Genomic DNA, 20,158 nt, shown 5'->3' with positions numbered 1-20,158 from the left:
GAACATAAATGACAGCACATCCTGTGTTTGTTAGGATCATGTAAGCACAGACTGTCAACTTTGTACATGATAAATAAAATCAATGACATGAGGAAAACTGTCTTGTTCTTTTCTGGATCGGAACATCTCACTTATCTCATCATTCTCAAAGTTGACAGCACATTGAGAAACTAAACTGACAGGGGAAATTAACTGACAAACAAAACTGATATCCTTGTTTAAAAATGTAACTTTTTGGGAGTTACAGATCTGTCATTGTCATTGAAAGCAAGTTCTGTTCTATGTGCTGTAGTTCTGTTCTATGTGCACTTTTCTATGCTTCCCGCTCTTAAGTTTTATTTGTTGTGTCTTTTACTTTTGGTTTTGTGCACCAGCTTCAAACAGCTGAAAATACAATATTTTTGCTTATGGAATGATTCTCTACACTATACTTGCTTGTTTTGTCACAAAAACTGAAATTAGTCTAACTATTCTAATTTTAGCAACCAGGAAATGTCGGAAGGAATTTCTGCAGAGTGCACCTTTAAGAGTTCTTAATCATAAACTTTGGCTACTCAGCAAAGATGTGTATAAAATATCAAGAAGGGCCATTTGAACTCTGAGGCTCACTTTTATCTACAGGTCCTAACCTCAAAAAGCATTTTCTTCAGCACTTTAGTCTCATCTAGAGCATAATATCCAAATTGCCAGCTTTTAATCATTTATCATTACTCAGCTATGATAAACAGCACAGTCTGTGTCAATGAGTGTTTATAAATGCTACAAACAAGATAACATGTTTCGAGGCCTCTGCTTTGTTGCCACACATTTTCTATTTAATGAGTACATTTGCATAATGTCTGCATTATTAAATCTGCCTACCTTGAGGTAAAGTTTGAAGGAAGTCGGCGGCAGCGGTGTTCAATACATTTTAAACGGGGCTGAGTGCGGCAGGCAGAGGCCGGCAGACAGGGAGTGTGTAAAAGCCGGCATTCCAGCAATGTGAAGGGTGGGATGGGAGATCATAAACCCTGACTGACACTGCAGAATGTGTGGGGTGAGTTTCAGACAGTTTGATGCCCACATGCACAGCAAGGGGCCACTCTGCGTGGGCTCAATAAGTCTCCCCTCATAAGATATGGCAGCTGTCATGCCTGGCCTTGACTGGGATTCACACTGGTAAAGGAATTAGAACATGCAAGGTAGTGGAAGTCTGACTTCCTGGATTAGATTTACAGCAGCAATGTCACTAAATGGCTGTTAGTGCTCTGAAATAAAGGAGTTGGGGACTCTACAATATCACCATTTGAAAGTGTATTAATGCGGGAACAAAGCAAAGCACACACTAAGTGGTACCAATATTTCCTTACACCCCAACTGATATAGGACTATATCTATCTTAATAAAGCTAATAGAAAACAATTTGATCTTAGTTGTTTTCCATCAAGACTGGTACGTGTCCTTGGCAGCAGTCAGAGTCCCACTTACAGTATATCTGTTTTGTCTCATTGCCTCCCTGATTAGACTCATGCAGATACTGGGGGTCAAAGTTCAATGTCATCCCCTCCAACGTCCCCTCATCAGTCTGTGGATACTTCCTTATGCTTTATTTTCCATCCATACTTGGTCACCATACCCTGTTTCAAAGAACTCACACACAGCACAAGCCTACTCATTTAGAACATCCTTCATACAGAGCTGTATGTTTGTTTGTCTGTGCTATGTTCTAAGAGGTATGTAAAGTTTCTCCAAACATAATAAAACATATGTCTTTTAATTCGTTTCTGACTGCAGAGATAAAAGTGCAAATAGCTATAGAGCATTTTTTGTTTGTTTAGGTGAAATCTAGTCAGACAGGGAGACAAATGTATTTTGTCACAAACAGCTGTGTTCCCATTAAGGCAGAGGGTGCAGGAGCCTCCGTTGCTCCGAGCAGGAGCTACTAATTAGAGGAAGAGAGGAAGATCTGTCCCACCATTCTTTGCTTCCACCACCAAACCACCTCTCGCTAAAAAAAACAACAGCCAGCAATTTACAGGAAGATTCATCTTGCTTTGTTTGATGGGTCCCCTTTGCTTTGCACTTCAACACCGTATAAAGGGCTCAAACAAACTAAAACGTGCCACCATGAAGATTCATGAGTCTAATGCTAACATTGGAATAACCCATTATGTTTGCAAAGTCCATTGTCATGCATCTGCTCGGAGCCCTGCGCAAAAGGTGGTGTGTTTGACTATGGTTCACCCTGAATGTGATGTGTTGTGACTGCTAGCATGAGGGTTAGTCACCAGCCCCAAGACACAGCATAACCTCTGTATTTTACTACAACATAGTCTTTACTGAACCATGCAAAATTGCTGTCTGAAAGTATGTTACACTGTAAATATCCGGTATTTTTAATCATGGTCGAATTACTGACCGGGATCCCACCGTTGATTTTGCTTGTCACTCTCACTCAGATATCATATTAAAAACATTTCTCTCCACCCTATGGCAATATGTGTAGAAGTGTAATACATTTGCTGTAAAACTTCACATTTTCCTCTCCACCTTTTGGCAAAATGTGCAGAATTGCAGCAAACTTGCTTTGAAATTGCAAAATGTTCTCTACGAGGGCCTCCCAGGTGGTGCAGTGGTCTAGGACACTGCATTGCAGTGCTAGCTGTGCCACCAGAGACTCTGGGTTTGCGCCCAGGCTCTGTCGCAGCCGGTAGTGGCCGTGGGGCGACGCACAATTGGCCTAGCGTCGTCCGGGTTAGGGAGGGTTTGGCCGGTGGGAATATCCTTGTCTCATCGCGCATAGCAGCTACTCTTCCTGAGGTCCAGCAAAATTAAGGCAGTTGATCCAATTTTAAAACATTACAATACATTCACAGATTTCACAACACACTGTATGCCCTCAGGCCCCTACTCCACAACTACCACATATCTACAGTACTAAATCCATGTGTATGTATAGTGTGTGTGTGTGCCAATGTTTGTGTTGCTTCACAGTCCCCGCTGTTCCATAAGGTGTTTTCTTATCTGTTTTTTAAATCTAATTTTACTGCTTGCGTCAGTTACTTAATGTGGAATAGAGTTAAATGTAGTCATGGCTCTATGGAGTACTGTGGCACTCTCATAGTCTGTTCTGGACTTGGGGACTGTGAAGAGACCTCTTGTGGCATGTCTTGTGAGGTATGCATGGGTGTCCGAGCTGTGTGCCAGTAGTTTAGACAGACAGCTCGGTGCAGTCAACATGTCAATACCTCTCATAAATAAAAGTAGTGATGAAGTCAATCTCTCTTCCACCAGGAGAGATTGACATGAATTAATATTAGCTCTCTGTGTACATCCAAGGGCCAGCCGTGCTGCCCTGTTCTGAGCCAATTGCAATTTTCCTAAGTCCTTTTTTGTGGCACGTGACCACACGATTGAACAGTAGTCAAGGTGTGACAAAACTTGTGCCTGCCTTGTTGATAGTGTTGTTAAGAAGGCAGAGCATCGCTTTATTATAGACAGACTTCTATCCCATCTTAGCTACTACTGCATCAATTTGTCTTGATCATGACCGTTTACAATCTAGTGTTACTCCAAGCAGTTTAGTAATTTCAACTTGCTAAATTTCCACATTATTTATTACAATATTTAGTTTGTTTAGGGTTTAGTGAGTGTTTTGTTCCAAATAAAATGCTTTAAGTTTTAGAAGTATTTAGGACTAACTTATTCCTTGCCACCCACTCTGAAACTAACTGCAGCTCTTTGTTGAGTGTTGCAGTCATTTCAGTCGCTGTAGTAGCTGACGTATATAGTGTTAAGTCATCCACATACATAGAAACTCTGGCTTTACTCAAAGTCAGTGGCATGTCGTTAGTAAAAATTGAAAAAGCAAGGGGCCTAAACAGCTGCCCTGGGGAATTCCTGATTCTAACTGGATTGTATTTGATAGGCTTCCATTAAAGAACACGCTCTGTGTTCTGTTAACCTCTAGTGACACCCCATCCCGTGAATGGGACCGTTGTCATCATTTGACACTAATTAGCATAATGCAACAGACATAAATCTTCCTAGAAAATCTTCCTATTCATGAAAATCACAAGTGAAATATATTGGAACACAGCTTAGCCTTTTGTTAATCACCCTGTCATCTCAGACTTTCTAAATATGAAGAACAGAGGAGCCTCTTAATGAAGAAGTTACAGGTCTGTGAGAGCCAGAAATCTTGCTTGTTTGTAGGTGACCAAATACTTATTTTCCACCATAATTTGCAAATAAATTCATTAAAATCCTACAATGTAATTTTCTGGAATTATTTTTCTAAGTTTGCCTGTCATAGTTGAAGTGTACCTATGATGAAAATTACAGGCCTCTCTCGTCTTTTTAAGTGGAAGAACTTGCACAATTGGTGGCTGACTAAACACTTTTTTGCCCCACTGTATATGCATATTCTAGCATCTTATCCTGACGTTTTTTTTTCTCCAAAAATGAAAATACTGCCCCTAGAGTCGCAACAGGTTAAACAAGTAACTCTTTATCCACATTATAGCAGGGTGTGTAAAGCCATAACACATAAGTTTTTCCAGAAGTTTACACGCTAATTGGTCGGCTAATTGAGCCAGTAAAGGGCTCTTTACTATTTCTGGGTAGCGGAATGACTTTAGTTTCCCTCCAGGCCTCCATGCTCAGTTCAGATTTTTTTTGTGGCCCGCACTCCTATCAAACTTGCACATCCCTGCTTTAGAGTGAGATCCTACTTTGTGAGATACCATACTAACATTCATTGTGGGTGTGCTGAAATGTATTAAACACCTACTGCATTGTTAAGCAGTTGCAATCAGCCATCAGTGGCAGTAACAAATGGCCTACTGTGCCATTCTAGGGTCACCTGAAGCCCTAATTAACCCAGAACCATGAGGTGATCTGTTTTGAAGTTGGCTAGGTCTTCGGTCAAGCCCTTAGGTTATCTCATCAGCATGCCCCCTCCCCAATACACATCATCACAAACAGTGAGAGTGCTGCCAGTACACACTGCAAATGACTGACAGGAATATATCCATTTAGCAAAAACAGGACCTCTGCAACTGTCAATCAAATAATGGGAATCAACCTCTCTGGTTCATCTGGCTCTTTAATAAACAATGACTGTGCCATCAAACCAGCACACAATCTGGCTTCACTGGTTTTACTGTTGATATTTCTGTTTAAGCACATTCTCTTTTGTTTTCATACAGCAATGTATATATCATGGCCCTTCTCTGTGAACACACACAGCAACAAACATGTTCCAAACAGAGCCGTCCACATGATGAATAACTATAATCACCCCTACATTTTCCACAAGATGAAAATAAACTAAATTCCATCATTCTAATACAAAGATTTGTCTGCTGTCTTTGTGAGACTCCAGGCACAGAGTTTATAAAAGTGCATTTGCCTCCATAGACTGCCTCTCTCTTATTCAATCAAAGAGTCATTTTTTATTGCCAGTGCGAGAGCACATGATTGCAATAATCCAGTTGATAAATGGAGGTGGGGCAGCACTGTGGCCAGTGTGCTTGGTGCACCAGATAATATTTTTCTCATAAAGGGACCAGGCAGGCCTCTAATTCAGATTTACTGCATGTTCGAAATTACTGGATAAAATATGTAGATTATTTCAGTGGGTTAAGGAACAGTGATACAACAACTTCTCTTTATTACTGCCTTTGGTTCATGGCTGAGAGGTTCTCTGTTGCGTTTCCTAGTGATGGCACTCACTACAAATGAGAGATTATTTGATGCAGGCGATTTCATGATAATCCAAAAGCCAACCTTCCCTTAGGTTTGAATCTAATTGAAGATAGCAAAAAATACATTGCTATTTGACCTTGTTTGTATTGACAGACAAAAACAATTTCATCTCAAACAATCACTGGATGAAAAATTGTTTTTGTGAAAAACGGATGGCAAAGCTTTGTTTCTCTGGGGGGTAGTATGACCGCCATCTTCTCTCCACGCACTAGTCGGGTTTTGGGGGCATTCTCTAGATCAGATCAAATCTGGCTGCAAAATGGCCTGACTGCAGGACTTTGCATTCATTTATTATTCATGCAGAGTATTTTAAAGTTGATTTAGAAACTGGTCAGGCTAAAAGACAGTTGGCCCAGGAGCACATTTGAAACCCTGACGTGTCCTGTTAAAAAAAACACACAAAACAGCAACACTCAGGCCCCTTGTGCCCAAGAACAGACATCTCATGTCATTGTTATTCAAATCAGAGAAAGAGAACAGGGCAAGTAAGAAAGGCCATCCTTTAAGCAGAAGGTAGAGTAGGTTATGTGGAAAGTTGTTGGTGAGGTGACGCTGTGTGTTCAGCAGTCCCATTAGCAGATAGACTGGTGTAGGGTTGGGCTGGGGAGGACAGATGTTTCTAGCGTGCAGCGTGAGGCTAATGAGCATGAGGAAGACAAGGCAGGGGTAAAAACAATATTAACAGTGCCAACAACAAGAAACAATGGAAAACAACAGCCTCCAGAACCATTTATTACAGATGTAGAATCTTAATTTGAGCCAGTTTGCTACAACAGGAAATTAATCCTGCAGCAACAGGAATTGTGAATTATTATGTTGGTTACAATTCATGGACATATTTTTAGGGGTTGCAACATTTTTCATAAGGGAAAATCAAGTCTGAGATTTCAAAGTAGAAATTACAAGCTTCAGAAGCCTTTTTAAACCTGAAATACAGTAATTATCCTGCAACAGGGAATTCTAGTTCTCTATTTAGCTTTCTAAAGGTAATTACTTGAATTTAAAGTAAGCATTGATTGTGAATGGAAATTACAAAAGAAGACAGTATTTTAGAAGTAGTGATAAAGGAGGCTCTCTTACTGGCTGAAGGCCTTCTGAGTCATAGAGAAGATACGGTTTCTGTCCGAGTTGGATTACAACAAAACAGAGTGGTTTGGACAAGTTTTAAGGTTAATTGATATGTCAGGGCAATAACATGGATGGTGTATAATTTTTGTTGTTGTTGTTATTTAACTAGGCAAGCAAGTTAAGAACAAATTCTTATTTTCAATAACGGCCTAGGAACAGCGGGTTAGGGGCAGAACAACAGATTTTTACCTCGTCAGCTCAGGGATTCAATCTTGCAACCTTCCGGTTACGAGTCCAACGCTCTAACCACTAGGCTACCTGCCACCCCAGATACTCAGTCAATATGAGTCCCTCCATTCAATCAGACATGGAGGGAGGCGTGGGCTCACCTACTGTTGAAGAGTGGTCCGAGCGGTTATGAAAGCTAACCTTTACTTTTAAAAGGCACACCAAATACGCTATGACAGAGGGACCCCCCTTCCACCCTCCTAAAGGCACCCCACCTGAGAGGGGCCACTAAGCGCCTCTCTGACATTTCTCAGGTTCACATGAAATTAACATTATCCACCACAAAACTCCCTATTTAGATAAGAAATCCTACGAGCCGTAATGCCTCATTGAGCCTATATATGATGTGATGTGATAAGAATATAAAGAGAAATAACAAACCTCAATGACCTGCTTGTTCCACACACGCCTAGACAACCCATACAGAATACTAAATAGATAAATCAAAACCACTACTGACATCTTAAAGTAAATAACAGCATACATTTATATGTTTGAGGCTGTCTTTCCTCCTCTGCGAGAAGAATGAAAAGGCTTTCGACTTTAAATGCGCTTTTTAGGTGATTAAACATTTCAATGGAGGAGGCATTATCTGGGGGACCGGGTGCCATTTGAAGAGGATGTAGCACTTATTCAAAGACCTCTTCAAATAAGTACCTTTGTTCTCAGGCAAATTCTTTGGATGCCCATTCAAATCTTTAGCGTGCAGAAGCTGCCAGAGCAGGTTGGGAATGTGCTGTGGTTCCGATGATGATTACGTCTGAGGATTCGTGACTTTTTCACATCTCAGTGGCACTTTATTTCACGGTAGAGAAATGGCCTGGTATTTACTTTACCCTTTTCATGATTCTAGGCGTATGTTGCATGTCACTACTTCACAGGAGAGGCATTTGAACTTAGAATTGTTTTATTTGATCAACAACCCAAAAAATGCATATAAAAAATATTTTGATTAGTTTAACATTTTTTTGGTTACTACATAATTCCATATGTGTTATTTAATTGTTTTGATGTCTTCACTATTATTCTACAATGTATAAAATAGTACAAATAAAGAAAACCCTAGAATGAGTAGGTGTGTCCAAACTTTTGACTGGTACTGTATATGTCTAGACAACACGACCCATCAATTTAGACAAGTGTGTCTGGTAAGGGTGTGTCGACATGGCCATACTCGTATTCGTAATCGTATCCGTAAATTGACAGTTGACAGTCGATTGGATGACACTCTTATTCGGAAAAACGGAAGTGTTTTAATAGCCTAAATAGAGGTTGGCAAAATACCTCCCTGCATGTTCTCGCTGGAAAAAGCTGCAGATTTGAAGCAGAGCGCGGAAGGGTGTGTGGTGTCTGTCTGTATCCTCAATATGCAGCGGGTAGTCAAGTTTGCAGTCACTCAGTCAGAATGCGCATTAGTTTCATATTTTTTCCCTACCCTTGCCTCACTTGTTAAATATTATGCATATTGATAGCAAACGTCCTCGCCTTGTGATTTATCATAGTAGCAGGCAGCAGTAATCTAAATGAACAGACGGAAAACATGCGAGGAAAGAGGAAAAGTGATCGGGTGAAATTATGAAGCGGAGTGGCCAGTGAAATGTGATTTCACTCTATCCAATCAGAGCAACAGGTTCAACGTACAGCCCACCCTTTTCTTTACGGACAGGCAAACTAGCCAGTCGAGTTATTTAGACCATGCACGTGACTGACGCAAACACAGGACAGTATGGTTTAGAAACTCTGTGACTGACACATGAGAAACTTGCTTGCTGACACCTGAAAAATAACTTTCTTCTTATCACAGATATTAAACATTTAAAAAAATACTCTGAACATAATCGTATCCAGAAAATTGCCCATATCCATAACGATAGTCATTTTGTCCGACCACTAGGCTGACTCCTAGTTTGTTTAGCATTATCTAAAAATTATAAAATATTTATAAAATATTTTTATCTAGACACTTTAAATTTTTGATATTGGTAGGGTAGCCTAGTCGTTAGAGCGTTGGACTAGTAATCAGAAGGTTGCAAGTTCAAATCCCCGAGCTGACAAGATACAAATCTGTCGTTCTGCCCCTGAACAGGCAGTTAACCCACAGTTCCTAGGCCGTCATTGAAAATAAGAATTTGTTCTTAACTGACTTACCTAGTTAAATAAAGGTAAAAATAAAATAAAAACACAAGTAACCATTTCACAGTACTGTTTACAACTGTATCCTGTGCATGTGACAAATACAATTTGATGTAGTGTGTGATTACAAGGGATGGTAATGTGAAGAACATTATGACCTGCACCAAAGTCAGATTAGGATATCAAATCAAATCAAAGTTTATTTGTCACGTGCACCAAATACAACAGGTGTAGTAGACCTTACAGTGAAATGCTTACTTACAGGCTCTAACCAATGGTGTGTGTGTGGGAGTAAGTAAAGAAATAAAAGACATTTGAAAAAAGAGTAGCAAGACACCTGTTAGGCAGGCTTATTGAGGTAGTATGTACATGTAGGTATCGTTAAAGTGACAATGTATGTATGATGAACAGAGAGTAGCAGAAGTGTAAAAAGAGGGGTTGGTGGTTGGTGGGACACAATGCAGATAGCCCGGTAAGCCAATGTGCGGTTGGTCGGGCCAATTTAGGTAGTATGCACATGAATGTATAGTTAAAGTGATGATGCAAATAAGATAAACAGAGAGTAGTCACCTGTTAGGCAATGTGAAGAACATTGATGTTGCAGCGTAAAAGAGGGTTTGGGGGGGCACACAATGCAAATAGTCCGGGTAACCATTTGGCTTGGGAGTAAAAACTGTTGAGAAGCCTTTTGGTCCTAGACTTGGCACTCCGGTTCCGCTTTCCATGCAGTAGTAGAGAGAACAGTCTATGACTGGGGTGGCTGGAGTCTTTGACCATTTTTAGGGCCTTCCTCTGACACCGCCTGATGTAGAGGTTCTGGATGGCAGGCAGCTTTGCCCCAGTGATGTACTGGGCCGTACGCACTACCCTCTGAAGTGCCTTGCGGTCGGAGATCGAGCCACCGGTGAGGATGCTCTAGATGTTGCAGCTGTAGAACCTTTTGAGGATCTCAGGACCCATGCCAAATCTTTTTAGTTTCCTGTGGGGGAAAGGCTTTGTAGTGCCCTCTTCACGACTGTCTTGGTGTGTTTGGACCAAGGAATTTGAAGCTCTCAACCTGCTCCACTACAGCCCCGTTGATGAGAATGGGGATGTGCTCGGTGCTCCTTTTCCTGTATTCCACAATCATCTCCTTAGTCTTGGTTACGTTGAGGGATAGGTTGTTATTCTGGCACCACCCGGCCAGGTCTCTGACCTCCCCCCTATAGGCTGTCTCGTCTTTGTCGGTGATCAGGCCTACCACAGTTGTCGTCAGCAAACTTAATGATGGTGTTGGAGTCGTGCCTGGCCATGCAGTCGTGGGTGAACTGGGAGTACAGGAGGGGACTGAGCACACAACCCTGGGGAGCTCCAGTGTTGAGGATCAGCATGGCAGATGTGTTGCACCTACCCTTTCTGGGATAATGGTGTTGATGTGAGCCATTACCAGCCTTTCAAAGCACTTCATGGCTACGGACGTGAGTGCTACGGGTCTGTAGTCATTTAGGCAGGTTGCCTTTGTGTTCTTGGGCACAGGGACTATGGTGGTCTGCTTGAAGCATGTTGGTATTACAGACTCAATCAGGGACATGTTGAAAATGTAAGTGAAGACACCTGCCAGTTGGTCAGCACATGCCCGGAGCACACATCCTGGTAATCCGTCTGGCCCCGCAGCCTTGTGTATGTTGACCTGTTTAAAGGTCTTACTCACGTCAGCTACGGAGAGCGTGATCACACAGTCGTCTGGAACAGCTGATGCTCTCATGCATGCCTCAGTGTTGCTTGCCTCGAAGCGAGCATAGAAGTGATTTAGCTCGTCTGGTAGGCTCGTGTCACTGGGCAGTTCGCGGCTGTGCTTCCCTTTGTAGTCTGTAATAGTTTGCAAGCCCTGCCACATCCGACGAGCATCGGAGCTGGTGTAGTATGATTCAATCTTAGCCCTGTATTGACACTTTGCCTGTTTGATGGTTCGTCGCAGGGCATAGCGGGATTTCTTGTAAGCTTCCGGGTTAGAGTCCCGCACCTTGAAAGCGGTAGCTCTACCCTTTAGCTCAGTGCGAATATTCCCTGTAATCCAATTTGCTTGTAAGCAGGAATCAGGAGGATAGAGTTGTGGTCGGATTTACCAAGTGGAGGGTGAGGGAGAGCTTTGTACGCACCTCTGTGTGTGGAGTACAGGTGATCTAGAATAGTTTTCCCTCTGGTTGCACATTTAACATGTTGATAGAGATTTGGTAGAACTGATTTAAGTTTTCCTGCATTAAAGTCTGGTAATCAAATGGTAATTACACTACAAATGATCCAACACAATGCACTAATGTGTTACGAAATATCATGGAAATATTTAATACAAAATACCACAAATTCACAAGGCTGAGACTAATTCAAATGATTTGTACATTTTCTTTCTAATAGTACCATAACCATTGTTTCAAATAATGCAATTTCAAAGTATATAAAATAACTGAAAGGGGGTGCAAATGATGGTGGTAGTAGGTATGGAATTTCAAATCAATGCACATAAAGCAACTCCTTACACCTTTGTGTATTCTTACACCCTTGTGGTTTTTTTCTCCAAATACATAACATGAGCTATATTTAAGTATATTTCAGTATTCTTTCATATATTCTGCAAATACTGACTTTCATCTCTATGATTAAAACATGGCCACACATCCATTGCCTTAATGTCCTCAGCTCAAATTACACCATTAACATTTCAATATTCCTCCTCAGTTCAGGCCAAAGACTGCTCTCATGGCAACTTCCATGAATGTATAATTAAGCTTGTGTTCTATATGCAATATGAAATGAGTGTGTGGGTTTTGGGAATAACAGTATTATGCACTAAGGTGATACGCATAAAAGAAGAGGGTAAAAACTTGTTCAAATACAGTTTGTCTCTGAACAAATACACTGTAGACTGTTGCATTGTGCATTCATCGTCTATAACTTTTAAATGTTTGAGATATGAGGTATAATCATAACAGATTTTTTACCTCAGGACTATGATTGTAACCTTTTTGTAACTAGGCAAGTCAGTTAAGAACAAATTCTTATTTACAATGACGGCCTACCGGGAAACAGTGGGTTAACTGCTTTGTTTAGGGGCCGAACAACAGATTTTTACATTGTCAGCTCGGAGATTCGATCCAGCAACCTTTCGGTTACTGGCCCAATGGTCTAACCACTTGGCTATCTGCCGCCCCATTGCCCAACAAGCGAATAAAAACCAAAACAATAATAGTAATAATTCATCTCAAAATGACCAACAACGTAAAAATGTATGCTAAATGGCATATATTATTATATCTCACTACAGACATAAAGAGTATGAAGAGTAGGAGTGAGGGAAGAAAGTTTTTGTTAGGCAGAGCCAGGCCTAAACTACTGTCAGTACTGGAAGCAAGGGTGGGATCCCCTGACACCATTCACCCCCTTTAGAGTGGCAGCCCCCATAGCCCCTGAGTCTCAGCGCATGTCATTCCATCTTCCACCAAAAGAATACAGACAACGCATTTTAAAATAGAACACTGAATAATTTACATATGCCAAGAGTTTGGGACCTGCAAATGAAATACAATTATTATTTAATAGCATATAACTGTTGCAGAGGCCTCATGATAAATTTAAAGGGAGTGCATTATTAAGTCCTCACCTTCACAGTTTGTCCGGCTTCAGGGCCATCCTGGTGGGAACAGAACGAGATCATTAGGAACGGTAGAGAACTCAGAAATGCCTACGTTAATAATTCAACAGGATTTTAATTTCAGATGAATCATGGCGGCACCTCCCCATCGCCACGTGAATCTCAAAGTTTTTAATTTGTTTCTTTTGTCTTCTTTCTGTCCTACGGCGTTGAGCTGTATTCTCACTTTAGTGTCTCTCCTCTGTCACATGACAGCTGTTTTTGGAAATGGTTTATTTTTGACAAGTTGACTGGTTCAATAGAGTTAAGTTAAAGCACAATATAGACTGCATACCTCGAAGGCATTTTCTAATATAGGGATCAGGAATTGAGGACACAAATATCTAAAGCATTAAGAGACCTCAAAGGAACATCTGTATGACAAAAATGTATTTGGTGACAAAGTGTGCATTATGATGTAATATTTATGCAAGTCTATGAAGTAATGAATTTTCACATCTCCTTTCTCAGGTTTGTGTTGTGTGATTTTGTTTGTCGTGTGGCGCTCTTTGCAGAGAACAGCAACCCTCCTGCAGAGAGTGTCGCTTGATACAGTGCCTCAGTTTTATGACTCTAACCTCAGAGCTGTCACAACTAATCTCACATCATCACTTCTCTATACCCCTCAAGTCAAAGAAAATGATATCCCCATAAACATTATTCCCAGCTTTTTTCAAACACATGAAATTATTTTTTGTGTCGGGCTGCCAAGCAAGCTTGGTGACATTTGAACATTAGCATATACTGCATATATCAAAAGTTATGCAGAATGACAAAGCCTGTGAAGTGATAGGCTGCCTGGCTGTCAAATCCTGCCTGGAAGTCCAATGAGAACCTGTTATTGTATTGTTCCAGCAGGTGGGGATATTCTGTTGGCTCTCGGTGCAACTTTCCTCAGTTATGCCTCTTATTCCAATGCAGAGCTACAGGCTGAATGAGTGGGAGATTGATGTAGTCCTGTTCTCTCTAAGCCTCTGTGGTTGTGTTCTTTTACTTTCTTTCACTAACACACTCACTGACTCAGATGGTGACTCACACAATTGTTCACTTGGTCATTCACACATTACTCCTTCTCTCTCTCGCTCTCTCTAACCCACACCATATTATATAGATAGATATATGGCCCACAATAATTAATTATTCAAAATCATTTTGAGCTTGAATAGTAATGAACACTTTCTTCTGTCTGATATGGACCAGAAATGAGCAATGGAAGATACATAAACAAAGGGATGTAGATTTGGAATTAGTATTCATCCCTATGTTGTAATGCTGGATACCGACGGTAGTGTGTACAGTATTACCTGTATGGCGATGGTGAGGGAGGAAGCATGGAAGTGTTTCTCCACCAGGCCAGCCACTCTCTGGGTAGTGGTGAAGAGGTCAGCCACCTCATCAGGATGCAAGTCTCGGAAACGCTCAACGGGCCGCAGAGGACACACCAACACATCTGAGAGACAGGCTGGTTAAGGAAACCACAGACAGCGAGAGAGGTAAGGGAACAAAGTCAGAGAGATACATTATCAACAACACAGTGCATAGATACAGTAGAACCACTGATAGACAAGCAAGGATATTTAAAATGGGGAAAGAGAGGCAGAATCCTAAATTGAGACACAAGTGCGTTATTTGAAATATTACATTGTGTTGTTGTTGGCATTGCCTTCTTAAGCTGAGTCAAATAAACTCAATTGAGATGGTTTATATGGGAGTTTTGTACAATTTGTTCACCAAGGTAACTTTATATGTTTTTTTCAGTATCGCTAGTCTCCAAAGGTTAATGTGAAATAAAACAGAGCTTTACAGAGGTGTGATACTGTCCGTACCTCTGCTTTGTTCCTCTAAAAGGCAGGCAGCATCAAAAAGTGTTTTTGTAATTATAAAGCTCTATTTCATCGTGTTCTACATTTAAGACCTATACTATTTAAGATCTATACTATGAATACGAAAAATGAAACAACACTTATCATGAGGACACTTATCATCTAGATAGCAATAAAACTATTTTGATTATTTTCAACACCAAAATTATAAACTATCGTTGTGTTAGTCATGTCCTTATGGAAATAACATTGTTCTCATATAGTGAAAAAACACCAGAGCTTTTACCAAATATTTTGTTTCCTCTAGCCATACAAAGTATACATTGAGACTTGGTTGCGAAAAGGTGTTGAAAAACATTTGAGAGCTATATGAAATATAAACAACCAATATTTATACAAACAAACTCAACAAAAAGCTGGCAGAACAATGACATTCTAGACTATTCTGTGCTTCCAACTTTGTGGCAACAGTTTGGGGAAGGTCCTTTTCTGTTACTGCCCCCGTGCACAAAGCAAGGTCCATACAGCAATGTTTTGTCGAGATCGGTGTGGAAGAACTTGACTAGCCTGCACAGAGCCCTGACCTCAACCCCATCGAATCCCATTGGGATGAATTGGAACGCCGACTGCGAGCCAGGCCTAATTGCCCAACATCTTTGCCTGACCTCACTAATGCTCTTGTGGAATGGAAGCAAGTCTCCGCAGCAATGTTCCAACATCTAGTGGAAATCCTTCCCAGAAGAGTGGAGGCTGTTATAGCAGCAAAGGGGGGACCAACTTCATATTAATGCCCATGATTTTGGAATGAGATGTTTGACGAGCAGGAGTCCGCATACTTTTGGACATGTAGTGTATGTACAAGCCATTTACAAACCCATTATAAAGTTCCTATTAAATAGCATAGGCAAGGGGATTGAAAGCAGACTCATTTATTATCAGTATTCTGGCTTTGAAGTAACCAAAATAGAGAAAACTGCCATGTTCATACCTCTTACAACTTAAGTGCATGGGGATGTTTTGTCAGGGACCAAAAATGATAAATTTCAGCTGAGTTATAAAGGTCATGAAACATATTTCACAGAAATTCTCACAATCCACACATCTCAGTGCAATTGCACACTGGAAAGTAATCAAGCTTTGTTACTAAAGCGAGACGTGTTGATGACAGGTGGAAGGACTTTGAGAGAAAATGTCCAAAGGCTGAAAGGACATTTTTCCTTCAGACTTGGGTCATTGGATCAATAACAGTGTTCTGACAACACTATCCGGGAAACAGTTCTCTGAGAAACAGGAGCCAACAATTAAGGAGAGATCGAGGGAAAATAAGAACAGCAAGAAAAAAAATTGAGATAGGATAGTGTGTAACAGACTGACATGACTGAGAACAAAACCTGGAACATAGAATTCATGACGTATGTTCATTTCTTGCTTGAAAATAACTTTCAAATAAGCAATCAAAATATAACATTCTGGATCAAATTTTGTTATTGCTCCTATGTCTCGCCTTTTGATTCAAAAATCACTTTACAGCCAGACATGTCTTGATTACAGGCATCAAGTAATCAAAAATGATTTCCATATTCTATTGCACCGTGGCAGATATAATTTGTGGAGACAGACAGCAGAGTTGAATCTTAATGAAAGTCAAGCATAGCAATCAACTATACCAAATATACTTTAATATGAAGAACTGGACCATTATGAAAGATCAAGAGTTGTCACATTGACTTCATGTGCAGGCCAGATTTATGAGAAAAATAACATCTAAAGTGTTGAATCACTGATGTGAAAAATATTCAAAAACTTGTCCACAGGCAATAGAAATGAAAGAGACATCCTAGTCCAAAACCAAACATAAAACAGCATCCTGCAGCGTTTGGAGAGGATGATTACATCCTTGTGTTTCATGGCATAATGGCTGTGTCTGGGTGCCATTCATCTCACGAGTCAGAAACAGCGGCACTAATGATCAGTTTGCTACCCTTTTCATGTGCAGCACACTGGAATGAAATCAGATATCATAAAAAGGCTTGATGACATCTGCTAAACACGTGTATGTGACAACTACAATTTGATTTGATTTGATTTTGACATCTGCACATCATTCAATAATCATTCAATAATGTAATGGTTACTTACAAGCCCTTAGCCAACAAAGCAGTTTTAAGGAAAAAATAGATAAATAAAAAGGAGAAATAAAAGTAATAAATAATTAAAGAGCAGCAGTAAAATAATAAAGTGGAGGCCATATACAGGTGTACCGGTACAGAGTGAATGTGGAGGTTATATACAGGGGTACCGGTACAGAGTGAATGTGGAGGTTATATACAGGGGTACCGGTACAGAGTGAATGTGGAGGTTATATACAGGGGTCAAACCATACACCCCAACCTGAGCACTCTGTTCTGCCACCTCTAGTCTTTTGACCCTCCCACCCCCACGGTAGGGCAGCTCCCACTTAGCCCAGTCAAATATATTCTCTGTTCTGGCACCGCAATGGTGGAACAATCTTCCCCCTAATGTTAGGACAGCTGAGTCCCTGACCATCTTCCGAAAACTTTAAAGAGTATCTTACATATATTTTAATGGTGAGCTAACCCACCACAAATTTTCACTGCGTGCAGACTACACACACATCTTCGCTCTCTGCTATCTTTCCACTGTGTGGGGATCTTCTAGTATGCATTGACTACCTGCTGTGGGTTGAATATAAACATAACCTAAGCATTATCTTCAGTCGAATCAGCACAATACCAGTGCATGTTTTTACTGCAGGCCAACCCAACACACATTGTCCTTGTGTGCCAGGGGCTTCATTACCCTCTACAGCATCCCACAGGTGAGATGGAGTCCGTATGGCTCTGCCTAAGCCAATCCAATCTCAATCTCTCAGCGGAGGCTGGCCAGGCGGGCACACTCATTCTCCAGGCTCCACAGATGGGGACCGGGGCCCGGGCGAGAAACCCCATTCTGATCCCATTATTATCTGTCATAACAGTTATTTGACTGCTTTCATCTGATTCACTCCTGAGGTCGCAGTGCATATAATAAGAACAAGGCATGTAGATTGGTTTTACATTGCAAATGCAATCATTTCTTTCGGGAAAACATCTGCCCCCAAACGTTATCATTTTCTACTGTGACATCGACTTTGTCTGGGTCTATGAGAATCAGACCCTTCGACACCAGCCCCCACCCGACACTGTCACCCCCCTCCACATCCTGAAGCCCCCTCCCTTTTCAATATGCGGTGGGAAAATTGAGTAGCCGGATAAATAAATAACGGCACTACACAATTGGATCACAAATCCCATGATTAAGCCAAGAGAGATATGATCCAGTTGCATTTTACACAGTTTGAGAAATTAAAATGACATCAAGAGTAATGACATCTAACATAACAAATACAGATTTGTGCGCAGTGTGACCCTGCAAATGGTGTGGGGCTGGAGGTCAAGGCTTCAGTTGGGTGTGGGGGAGCACACACACACCTGCACATACACTGCAAACCCACACACAAACCTTCTGACATATACCTGGTCTGAGATGAACACAGCAGGCTTTGAATGAATCAAAGTGCCTCCACAGCTCAGAAATAGGGCTGCCAAAACAAGGGGATCCATCACCGCGGCAACAACTTGGTCTGTCTTCCTGATTACAGCTGTGCCTAAACAACCCCCATCACCCTTCACCCATCCAAAGTGGCATGGATCTGCTGACAAAGGGATTCATTTCTGAAGAGGGCTCTTTTTTTTAACCAAATCAATCTACCCAAGAACTAGACTCTGTTCAGCAACACAGGAGAGACTAACAGAGCAATGAAAGGATATGAGTGTTTCTCTGAAGACTGAACAACACAGCTCTCTTTATTTCGGTTTCTTCTCTGCCGTGTCTGTGAGGCGGGAGGACACAAACTCATTGGGTTTAATTACTATGTGCAGTCGTTATTGAAAACATCTCCGTGCTTTGGAATTGGGTTTTATTGAAACCCAAATTCCTCTAATCAAAGCTTATGAGTTACTTTTCATCAAATATTTACGCAGCCTTTCAGCTGAGTTACAGCTGGGACACTGAAAATAAATCATTATTTCAACACTTAATAGAATAAACTTGAACTCAATCTCATAGCTGCGATATTGCCCTGACACTCACAGTGTTGTTGTCAAAGAGATACGACGAGGCTCCGTTTCAACATGCTCCGCTCCAAACCCTCAGCAGCTTGCTGCACTGTATACCTTACCCTTCTAAACACACAAGCCTCCACACCAATAGGAATGAAAAACAAAAACATTGAATTAAAAGCTGACTTATGTGAAATGAGGAACAGGGAGGGATGCGAGGGTGGGGGGGGGGGGTTCAGAGCTATGCCCTCTTTGACTGCCAAGCCTCCCCTCAACCCTTACCCACAGAGCTGGGAGTTCTGCCAGTCTGCCAGAGACCACCCTGGGACATTGTACTCAAATAGCCCCCCCCCCCCTCTTCAAAATATATTATTTGATTTAATCAGATTGGTCAGACACTGTCATGAGAATACAGTAGCACATACTGTACACATACTGTACACTGTGTACTGTCACTGGACTATGAAGGGGGAGTCTGGTGGAAAGTAAAAAGAGGACTATGTCTGGGCTGTCATTCTAGCCACATCTGTGTCCATGAGATGATTGACACAAACATAGGCTGCTTGCACATTGTTGTTAGAGGGCACAGAAAACATTGGGGATAGAAAGATGTCTGTCCTTCATGTTGTATCAATATCAATAATCAAAGTTACTATTCAAAAATAGAGAGAGACAAAAGAGCATACCAGAAACAACTCCAGAGACATAGACAGACATGGGTACAGGCAACATTCAGGAGACATGGACAGACATGGGTACAGGCAACATTCAGGAGACATGGACAGACATGGGTACAGGCAACATTGTTCAAATGCTCTCCAAAGAAAAGATTGTGTCCACCTTTAACCCTTCACAGCAGGACAGCTCAACAACCAAGGCCCTGCTGGATCACAATTCAAGGATGTCTCTCAATACTCGCCTCAAGAAAAAAAAGTAAAGATGTAATCCCCTTTTCCAGTGGTATGGTGTCAGGACAGTCAGGAGAGCCCATGAGGTTAATGGGACCATTCATTCTTAGGAAGGTCCAAGGCCCTGATTCCCACTTTAATGGACACATGCCCTGGCCTCAACAACACCATCCTCCACACATGATGATTACAGGGAGAAAAATGGGAAGACCAATGGTAGAAATATAACATTGTATCCCGTTTAGGCTGGAGAGCTCTTGATGTAATATGAAGTGTTCTTTAAAAAGTATGGCCCCCTGTCGCGTTGGCAAGGGGCACTTTATTCCAGAATGTGTTATTTTTCGTTGGTTGGAGATGTTTACTGCAAGAGTTGAGGCAGTGAATGTAGTGGTGTCTCCGGTG

The 20,158-nt window shown here is 41.3% G+C and overlaps 1 protein-coding gene across 1 annotated transcript in view; it reads right to left on the bottom strand.

The window, feature by feature from the left end:
• The window catches only part of fhit (fragile histidine triad diadenosine triphosphatase), a 297,437-nt gene that overhangs the window by 47,007 nt on the left and 230,272 nt on the right, over positions 1-20,158 (bottom strand). Inside the window, exons 5-6 of the mRNA XM_020491402.2 lie at positions 14,209-14,354; positions 12,875-12,904 (exon numbers count right to left, since the gene is read on the bottom strand). Coding sequence (XP_020346991.1) covers positions 12,875-12,904; positions 14,209-14,354 — 176 coding nt within the window. The remainder of the gene's footprint in view (positions 1-12,874; positions 12,905-14,208; positions 14,355-20,158) is intronic.

This window comes from Oncorhynchus kisutch, linkage group LG1 (assembly GCF_002021735.2).
Source record: "Oncorhynchus kisutch isolate 150728-3 linkage group LG1, Okis_V2, whole genome shotgun sequence".
In the NCBI taxonomy this organism is placed as follows: domain Eukaryota; kingdom Metazoa; phylum Chordata; class Actinopteri; order Salmoniformes; family Salmonidae; genus Oncorhynchus; species Oncorhynchus kisutch.
Note: the sequence above shows the minus strand (reverse complement) of the source record. Positions and strands in the feature narration are given on the sequence as shown.